This window comes from Pelobates fuscus, chromosome 7 (genome assembly GCF_036172605.1).
Source record: "Pelobates fuscus isolate aPelFus1 chromosome 7, aPelFus1.pri, whole genome shotgun sequence".
Taxonomy (NCBI): domain Eukaryota; kingdom Metazoa; phylum Chordata; class Amphibia; order Anura; family Pelobatidae; genus Pelobates; species Pelobates fuscus.
In genome coordinates this window covers 28,399,048-28,410,191 of record NC_086323.1, presented here as the reverse complement: position 1 = coordinate 28,410,191, position 11,144 = coordinate 28,399,048, and the positions used below count along the sequence as shown (strand labels likewise).

Here is an 11,144-nt window from a genome sequence, read left to right as displayed (position 1 = left end):
ATAGTCTGCAACTCTGCGGAGCTGCAGACCGGAAATGATGGCCACCGGACAACCAGGCAGCCCCCACTGGACCACCAGGGATTAGAGGTAATTTTTTAGTACCTCCTGCATCACCCGCCCCTCTCCTCATCACCCCCCTCCCTCTCACAATCTCCCCCTCACAATCACCCCCCCTCTCATCCTCACCCCCCTTCCTGAGCTCCCTCTCACTTCCCCTCACCCCCTCCCTGAGCTCCCTCTCACTTCACCCCCCCACGCCATCACCTACCCCCCTCACCATCGCCCCTTCCCTCACACCATTATCCACTATACAAGCACACACTGCATTCACTATACAAACAACACACAGACACACACTTATGTGTGTCTGTGTATCTGTATGTGTGTTGGTGTATGTGTCACTGTGTGTCTGTGTTTGTATCAATGTGTCTGTATGTGTGTCTGTGCCTGTGTCTCTCTCTCTGTGTCTGTATGTGTGTGTGTGTTTTTATCTATAATTGTGTTTGTATCTGTGTCTATCTGTATGTGCCAGTGTTTGTCTGTGTATGACTGTTTCTATGTAACTGCATGTGTGTATCTCTGTGTGTGTGTATATGAAAGTATATGTATGTATGTATATGTGCATACATCTCAGCGTTTTGCCTACACTACACACAAATACAACCCTGCATCCACATGTCAACACTACATAAAAACACACCACCATATTAAAAAAACACTCTACAGAAAAATGCACGCCTGCATTCAAATGCCAATACGTGCAAACAAACCCGTAAATTCACTCACACATACTACATACAAAAACATGCTTACATTCAAACACACAAACAGTGCTTGGTGCTAAATACATAAAAATAAAAACACTGCTCAGTGCTAAAGACATTAAAAAAAATTTGCAAGTGTTTTTTTTTTTTTTAAGGGGTACGCCCCTGGGTATATCCACTAAACATTATATATATATCTCAAACATAGATTATTTTTTTAATCTAGGCAGTGCAGTGTCCCTTTAAAAAGGAAAAAATATGAGAGGATGTCACACCATGTCACCTTACGTTACAAAGGATTACAAAGAGCAGAACTGCAGGATAATCACAGCTGCATGGAGAATTTCGAGTACCCCTGAAATAGCAAACGTGTTGATGAAAAGAAGTTCAATCCCATTTGGTTGTATAAATTGTTATCAGTAAGACACCTAAAATTTCTTAGAACAGCCCGAAACCTGACCAAACCCCCACTCACATCTATAAAATTAAAGTGTTCCTCTTTGTCCATTTCAGATGTTAGAATATATGGTTTGCTGTATTTACCTGAAAGAAACACAAATAAAAATGTGAAGTCAGATTAAGTATGGTCAAACAAAATGGTCATCCTTCCAGTTGTACCATTACTGATTTCTCTGTAAGGTCTGCAAACTGTCATTGTCTAAACTGACTTGTTGGGCCTTGATCAAAGTCTAGCGGTGACTGTTCCAGACTTTAATAAATGATTGTGCAACTCTAGGAACCTCTCAGAGTGTGGTGCATACACTCAGCTGCCACGGGCTTCTTCAAGCACCTGACCGAGGGTCAGTAGGTAAAGATAATCGACTCTACAAAGCTGGAGAAGGTCATAAAGATATATCTATGATTTCCTGCTTGCAGTGTCCTTCTTCTGAAATACGGTCAAGATTTAGAAGGCTAAATTCCCTAATACAACTGACCATATCACTACATAGGACCTGTAGGAAGAATTAGCTGACACTGGAGTAGTACGGTGTAGTGAGAGGTGCGCAAACATGATTTCCATGGAACAGCCAGCTGAAGGATGTCAACCTAGAAAGTAAATCCCTTAAAAAATATATGTGATAGGTGTAACTTAGAAAAACATTTTTTAGGAGGTGTATATAATAAATAATTAATTGTATGGCAGACATAATATTCAATAAACTATTTACTATTCCACAACAGCAAACACAAACAAACAAACAGAACGTCCCAAGCAAACTTAAAGCTGCCCTGTTATGTTTTCTTTTTCCTTTTGCCTCTTGTATGCTAACAAATATAACCTTCTCACTAGCCACTTGCCTTTATTTATATGTATTATCTTATTTACCCTGAGCAGCCATTTTGTTCTCCTCTGCCCATGTTGTCTGCAGTTTGCCCTCCTGTGGGATTATTTTGACTGATGGATTGTGGGTAAACTCGATTCGCAGCTAGCTTTGATCTCCATCCATTGTTCAAGTTTTGCCAACCTCACTGCTATTACCTAGAAAAAGTTATGCCTACATTTCCTTATGTATCTTAGGGAAACTAGAGAGCACAAAAAAATTGAATAAAAAGAGATTCAGACACAGGAAGCTTTATAGCAGCAGATTTGGTGACCAATCAAAGAGAATGACTCTTTATAAATGACCTCCATAGTTGTTATAACTGCTGTCCTTGAAATTTCTTTCCTTTTTTTTTTTGCTTGTTATTCCCTTAAGGACTTTTCCGTCATCCTGGCCTTTTACTTCTGAGGCTGTATCCTTAACGGGTTATTAATTATAATTATTATGACTTTAAATTATAATTTATAATTGTGTTGTATGTCTGTTATTTATGCAACAATGTTTTTAAATTTCCATGTATGTGCCTCCGATTATATGTGTAACAATATACTTGTATGTATTCTCCAGCACGTACATGAAAATGAGAGAAATCACGATGTATCTGTATCTTTCAAATAAATTATCATCATATGGCTCAGTTAGCAAGACGTATACTATATTATTATTTTATAATAGCTGTTATAATAATGTTATAGTTTTTACAATTGGTTTATACTTTGTCTACTTCTTTACTTAGTTTGTTAATTTATCGATGTGTTATTTTTATTTTAGAATTAAATATCTTTATTGCATTTTAGATTACAAATTTCCTTTCATACCAAAATATAGACTAATATAAATTTAAAATAATAATAATAATCAAAAACTGAATTGGAGAGGTTTTGTTTTGTTCTTTAGTTCTGTGATTTTGTTCTGGATTTTGCCAGCAAGTAGAAACATCACTTATTAATGAACAAACCCCTTAAACTCATACATTGCTTTTGTTTTATTGCCGAAAAAAATCTAAAAATATTACTCCCCTCCCCAACCCTACCCCCCTTCTTCCTTGTCTTACATCCTCTTTTCTAGTGCAGTCATATACTTTTCAAATTATCCCGAGCTCCCTAATCTCTTCCCAGGCTCCTAATGATGAAGTCAGTAATAGGATTGGGGGTATTAATTTGGTACGGTAATGCCAGCTGTACGCTGTGTCTGGTGGGTGAGGGGTGACCTTGTGCTGTGGGCAGCCTGTTCTGGCTTTGATCTGATCTCTGGAGAATGTCAGTTGCTTTGTCATAGAGCGGCGCAGTCCCTCTATGGGATGCTGATACCCTCTTGCGCACTTTTGGGGTTACCATGGCGGGATCAGTGGATGCAATGTTGGCCAGGGCAAAAGATGTCTGCAAGAGGAATGGTCTGCTTATCCTGTCCGTGCTGTCAGTCATTGTGGGATGTCTTCTGGGATTTTTCCTTAGGACCCGACGTCTCACTGAGCAGGTAAAAGAGCTACTCATATTAACCACAGCCTGACATTGTTATTTTATATTAAATAAAATCACCAACACATTATGTAGCGCAGTATAACGTGAATTTTCTGCTTTATTTGTATGGTGTCAACAAACTGCTCGGAATACAGTATGGGAAGCATACGGTGCAGCTAAATATAACATGTATTAGTTATTGATTTGTTCTGTAATATTGTATCCCCTAAGCATCTTATTTGTGAACAGCCCAGCACTGAAATGGTTAAAATACATTTCCCTACCTTTTTAGGAAATATGAAGTGTGACAGTTATTATGTGGTGCATAACACGTTTATTACACAGTATGTATAGTTAGGATAGAACCACAATGTCATGTTTGGGCCTAATTTCAGGGATACCTAAAATTTGAATTTGCCAATTTACCTAAATTTTTTTTTATTAATTATTTCAGATTACGTGGTATCCTTTAGCTTTAAACACATCAGATGGATTAAGAAAAGTAGCACAAAAAAACAAACATCAATTTTATAGTACACCACAGGTGCAAAACTAAAACACACATGTTCAGATACCCAGGTATTAGAATTTATAGGAAATCTACTGTCTCGTGGGGAATGTATCTCCCAAAACGCCCTCAAAATGTAAACATTGACATGTGGCCTAATTCCCAAATACAGTAAATACAGATGCCTGGTTAAAACCAGGTAAGTGTATTTCAAAGGGCACTGCAGCCACACAATACACCAATGTCTTAATGCCTCTTCTCCTGGGTTGCCATTCAGCAGCACTGTACAGACTGAGCTGTAATTAAACTTTAAAGTTGAGCAGGGTTGGTTTTCCAGCCATGTTATGAAGATCTCAATGGTTGCAGCTTTTTCTGTTGAAACAAGCGAAAACAGGAGAAAAGTTAAATACAATTCATACAGGAAATTGCTCATTGTTTTGGATCAAATTAGACATAATCACAAGTATCCTGCAATTTCTGAACTTCTTGTAACTAGCGTAATTTATACATTGCCGAGCCAAATAATGTCTCAGCTCCAAAGGAATCTGCTTATTAAATCAATGCCTCCTGGACAACCTAGCGAGGCTGAATTTAACTATTTCCCTGCTTGAATGTAGGTGGCTCTGTTAAAGCAACAATGATTGGAGCACACAAGAACACGCAGAGCTAATGTTACATCTTTTCCTGCTAGAATCACAAAAATCTTACATATGAAGCGGTAGGTCTAGAAAGGGATTTGCAGCTTTATTCGCTAAAGTGTGAATTTCTAGGAATTCAAAGTGAATTTCAAATTTTGGGCAAAATTGCTAAACTGAAAACACAGCTGGCTGGGAGATTTTTTGATCCCATTAAGCCATTTGTGGTTTAAAATTTGACATTTACTACAGTTCACACTTTAGAGAGACACTCTGAGAACCACCACCACTACAGCTTAATGTAATGGGACTAGGCAGGGGTGGGCAACCTTCGGCACTCGGATGTTGTGGACTACATCTCCCATAATGCTGGCAAAGCTTCAGGAGAGATATACTCCACAACAACAATCACTGCCTTTTCTGTATTCCTAATGCTAAATGCCATAGTGAACTGTGCCTGTAGTCTTAGGTCCCCCCCAAGCCCCCATGCACAGTAAAAACCTGAAAAATAATTTTAGTTAGCTTTTTTTCCAGTATGGAGACTCCATCAGCTCTGCTGCCTGCTCTTCCTCCCACAATGCCAATCTGAGAGGCGTCTCCACCAGGGTTATGGGCTAATCTACTGTTCCTCACAGAGAAGCACTGGGGACTAGATGCACATGCGCCACAGTAGCTGCGCGTGTATCCAACCAAATGCTCCTCCTTGGAAAGCATTGAATTCAATGCTTTTCCACAAGCAGTATTTGATAACATTCGGTGTCCTCATGAACATCGAACGTCAGATGATTGGGTTTCACTTGGTTGCTGCATAGGAGCGCCTCTAGTGGCTGGAAGACAACTGCTATGTTTTAGATTGCAGTGTTAAAACTACAAGGCCAATACACCCAGACTACTTAATTGGAATAAAGTGGTCTGAGTGACTTTAGTGGTCCTTAATGAAGCCACGACTTGCTGATAGTCTTCCTCTACCGCATTTTCCACTGCTCTCCACTGTTTACGCAATACTTGTAATAATTTGTATGTAATTTTGCTTAATATGTAACTGAGTGCACCAGGAATTTTACGTTGGGCTGTGTTTGGTTTTGTCATTCATTGGCAATCTCTCCCAGATAATAACAGCTTGTTGTACAGGTGACATATCTTCCTATCCATGGTATTAAGTCATAGGTGTGTCTAGATTTAGAGGTCACACCTAGAGCTTTCTTTTCAATAATCAATATTACTTGATGTAATATAATGCCCATTCACATGCTTGTTTCTCATGAAATGTTATAGTGCATTTTTAGAGTGCTCTCTGCATGGTCCTATTACTCTTTGGACAGCACAAGCACTTCTAATGATGCGCTCGCACTGTACTGCCCATGTACTGTCCCTGGTGTCCCCAGTTACAGGATACCAGAAAACGAATTCAGGACAGTAGAACAGGAACTTAAAATCAGGACTGTTGGGACATCTGAAAAAGACAGGTCAAGAAAGGCAATTCTATGATGTCATATTTTTCCCTCCATGAAAATATCATGTACATATATTTACACAATACAGGGTCTATAAGCTTGGCTTGTTGTATAAAATCTGATTGCACGCAACACCGACCCCTTTTCTTCCAGTAGTGGTATGCTAACCTTGAGATTGGGGACAAAGCTGAGAATGTTGGTTCTAACACAATGTTATAAGTATGTCTGAAAGGAAGGGTGGACAGGGGACACTGTGAATGTTAGTTGTAACACAATGTTATTATATGAGTATGACTGGACACTGTGAATGTTGGTTCTAACACAATGTTATAATGTGAGTATGACTGAAAGGATGGTGGAACAGTGGACACTGTGAAGGTTGGTTCTAACACAATCCTAATATGAGTGTGTCTGAACGGATGGGGGGACAGTGGATACTGTGAATGTTGGTTCCAACACAATGTTATAATATAAGTATGACTGAAAGGATACGGGGACAGTGGTCACTGTGAATGTTTCTTCTAACACAATGTTATAATATGAGTATGTCTGAAAGGACGGGGGGAGGGGGGGCAGTGGGCCCAATGCGAATGGTAGTTCTAACACAATGTTACAATATAAGTATGTCTGAAAGGATGGGGGGGGGGGAAGTGAACACTGTGAATGTTAGTTCTAACACAATGCTATAATATGAGTATGTCTGAAAGGATGGGGGGACAGTGGGTACTGTGAATGTTGGTTTTAGCACAATGTTATAATATGAGTATGTCTGCAAGGATGGGGGGACAGTGGACACTGTGAATGTTGGTCCTAACACAATGTTTTAATATGAGTATGTCTGAAAGGATGGGGGGGCAGTGGACACTGTGAATGTTGGTCCTAACACAATGTTTTAATATGAGTATGTCTGCAAGGATGGGGGGACAGTGGACACTGTGAATGTTGGTTCTAACACAATGTTACAATATGAGTATGTCTGAAAGGATGGGGGGAAAGTGGATACTGTGAATGTTGAATCTAACACAATGTTATAATATGAGTATGTCTGCAAGGATGGGGGGCAGTGGATACTGTGAATGTTAGTTCTAACACAATGTTATAATATGAGTATGTCTGAAAGGATGGGGGGACAGTGGACACTGTGAATGTTGGTTCTAACACAATGTTATAATATGAGTATGTCTGCAAGGATGGGGGAACAGTGGACACTGTGAATGTTGAATCTAACACAATGTTATAATATGAGTATGTCTGAAAGGACGGGGGGAGGGGGGGCAGTGGGCCCAATGCGAATGGTAGTTCTAACACAATGTTACAATATAAGTATGTCTGAAAGGATGGGGGGGGGGGGGGAAGTGAACACTGTGAATGTTAGTTCTAACACAATGCTATAATATGAGTATGTCTGAAAGGATGGGGGGACAGTGGGTACTGTGAATGTTGGTTTTAGCACAATGTTATAATATGAGTATGTCTGCAAGGATGGGGGGACAGTGGACACTGTGAATGTTGGTCCTAACACAATGTTTTAATATGAGTATGTCTGAAAGGATGGGGGGGCAGTGGACACTGTGAATGTTGGTCCTAACACAATGTTTTAATATGAGTATGTCTGCAAGGATGGGGGGACAGTGGACACTGTGAATGTTGGTTCTAACACAATGTTACAATATGAGTATGTCTGAAAGGATGGGGGGAAAGTGGATACTGTGAATGTTGAATCTAACACAATGTTATAATATGAGTATGTCTGCAAGGATGGGGGGACAGTGGATACTGTGAATGTTGGTTCTAACACAATGTTATAATATGAGTATGTCTGCAAGGATGGGGGAACAGTGGACACTGTGAATGTTGAATCTAACACAATGTTATAATATGAGTATGTCTGCAAGGATGGGGGGACAGTGGATACTGTGAATGTTGGTTCTAACACAATGTTATAATATGAGTATGTCTGCAAGGATGGGGGGACAGTGGACACTGTGAATGTTGGTTCTAACACAATGTTATAATATGAGTATGTCTGCAAGGATGGGGGGACAGTGGACACTGTGAATGTTGAATCTAACACAATGTTATAATATGAGTATGTCTGCAAGGATGGGGGGGACAGTGGACACTGTGAATGTTGGTTTTAGCACAATGTTATAATATGAGTATGTCTGAAAGGATGGGGGGACAGTGGATACTGTGAATGTTGGTTCTAACACAATGTTATAATATGAGTATGTCTGCAAGGATGGGGGGACAGTGGACACTGTGAATCTTGAATCTAACACAATGTTATAATATGAGTATGTCTGAAAGGATGGGGGGACAGTGGACACTGTGAATGTTGGTTTTAGCACAATGTTATAATATGAGTATGTCTGAAAGGATGGGGGGGCAGTGGACACTGTGAATGTTGGTCCTAACACAATGTTTTAATATGAGTATGTCTGCAAGGATGGGGGGACAGTGGACACTGTGAATGTTGAATCTAACACAATGTTATAATATGAGTATGTCTGCAAGGATGGGGGACAGTGGACACTGTGAATGTTGGTTTTAGCACAATGTTATAATATGAGTATGTCTGAAAGGATGGGGGGACAGTGGATACTGTGAATGTTGGTTCTAACACAATGTTATAATATGAGTGTGTCTGCAAGGATGGGGGGACAGTGGGTACTGTGAATGTTGGTTTTAGCACAATGTTATAATATGAGTATGTCTGCAAGGATGGGGGGACAGTGGACACTGTGAATGTTGAATCTAACACAGTGTTATAATATGAGTATGTCTGAAAGGATGGGGGGACAGTGGATACTGTGAATGTTGGTTTTAGCACAATGTTATAATATGAGTATGTCTGAAAGGATGGGGGGGCAGTGGACACTGTGAATGTTGGTCCTAACACAGTGTTTTAATATGAGTATGTCTGCAAGGATGGGGGGAAAGTGGATACTGTGAATGTTGGTTCTAACACAATGTTATAATATGAGTATGTCTGAAAGGATGGGGGGACAGTGGACACTGTGAATGTTGAATCTAACACAATGTTATAATATGAGTATGTCTGAAAGGATGGGGGGACAGTGGACACTGTGAATGTTGAATCTAGCACAATGTTATAATATGAGTATGTCTGAAAGGATGGGGGGACAGTGGATACTGTAAATGTTGGTTTTAGCACAATGTTATAATATGAGTATGTCTGAAAGGATGGGGGGACAGTGGATACTGTGAATGTTGGTTTTAGCACAATGTTATAATATGAGTATGTCTGAAAGGATGGGGGGACAGTGGACACTGTGAATGTTGAATCTAACACAATGTTATCATATGAGTATGTCTGAAAGGATGGGGGGGGCAGTGGACACTGTGAATGTTGGTCCTAACACAATGTTTTAATATGAGTATGTCTGCAAGGATGGGGGGACAGTGGACACTGTGAATGTTGGTCCTAACACAATGTTTTAATATGAGTATGTCTGAAAGGATGGGGGGGCAGTGGACACTGTGAATGTTGGTCCTAACACAATGTTTTAATATGAGTATGTCTGCAAAGATGGGGGGACAGTGGACACTGTGAATGTTGGTTCTAACACAATGTTATAATATGAGTATGTCTGAAAGGATGGGGGGACAGTGGATACTGTGAATGTTGGTTTTAGCACAATGTTATAATATGAGTATGTCTGAAAGGATGGGGGGACAGTGGACACTGTGAATGTTGAATCTAACACAATGTTATAATATGAGTATGTCTGAAAGGATGGGGGGCAGTGGACACTGTGAATGTTGAATCTAACACAATGTTATAATATGAGTATGTCTGAAAGGATGGGGGGGCAGTGGACACTGTGAATGTTGGTCCTAACACAATGTTTTAATATGAGTATGTCTGAAAGGATGGGGGGGGCAGTGGACACTGTGAATGTTGGTCCTAACACAATGTTTTAATATGAGTATGTCTGCAAGGATGGGGGGACAGTGGACACTGTGAATGTTGAATCTAACACAATGTTATAATATGAGTATGTCTGAAAGGATGGGGGGGCAGTGGACACTGTGAATGTTGGTCCTAACACAATGTTTTAATATGAGTATGTCTGAAAGGATGGGGGGGGCAGTGGACACTGTGAATGTTGGTCCTAACACAATGTTTTAATATGAGTATGTCTGAAAGGATGGGGGGGCAGTGGACACTGTGAATGTTGGTCCTAACACAATGTTTTAATATGAGTATGTCTGCAAGGATGGGGGGACAGTGGACACTGTGAATGTTGGTTCTAACACAATGTTATAATATGAGTATGTCTGCAAGGATGGGGGGACAGTGGATACTGTGAATGTTGGTTTTAGCACAATGTTATAATATGAGTATGTCTGCAAGGATGGGGGGACAGTGGACACTGTGAATGTCCAACACAATGTTATAATATGAGTATGTCTGAAAGGATGGGGGGACAGTGGACACTGTGAATGTTGAATCTAACACAATGTTATAATATGAGTATGTCTGAAAGGATGGGGGGCAGTGGACACTGTGAATGTTGAATCTAACACAATGTTATAATATGAGTATGTCTGAAAGGATGGGGGGGCAGTGGACACTGTGAATGTTGGTCCTAACACAATGTTTTAATATGAGTATGTCTGAAAGGATGGGGGGGCAGTGGACACTGTGAATGTTGGTCCTAACACAATGTTTTAATATGAGTATGTCTGCAAGGATGGGGGGACAGTGGACACTGTGAATGTTGGTCCTAACACAATGTTTTAATATGAGTATGTCTGAAAGGATGGGGGGGCAGTGGACACTGTGAATGTTGGTCCTAACACAATGTTTTAATATGAGTATGTCTGAAAGGATGGGGGGACAGTGGATACTGTGAATGTTGGTTCTAACACAATGTTACAATATGAGTATGTCTGAAAGGATGGGGGGACAGTGGATACTGTGAATGTTGGTTCTAACACAATGTTATAATATGAGTATGTCTGAAAGGATAC

At 40.1% G+C, this 11,144-nt stretch overlaps 1 protein-coding gene across 2 annotated transcripts in view; it reads left to right on the top strand.

The window, feature by feature from the left end:
* Positions 1-3,302: 3,302 nt before the first annotated feature.
* Positions 3,303-11,144, top strand: part of SLC1A7 (solute carrier family 1 member 7) — a 77,654-nt gene continuing 69,812 nt past the window's right edge. For both annotated transcript variants that reach the window (XM_063427848.1, XM_063427847.1), the window contains exon 1: positions 3,303-3,562. In XM_063427848.1, coding sequence (XP_063283918.1) covers positions 3,422-3,562 — 141 coding nt within the window. In that variant the 5' untranslated portion in view covers positions 3,303-3,421. The remainder of the gene's footprint in view (positions 3,563-11,144) is intronic.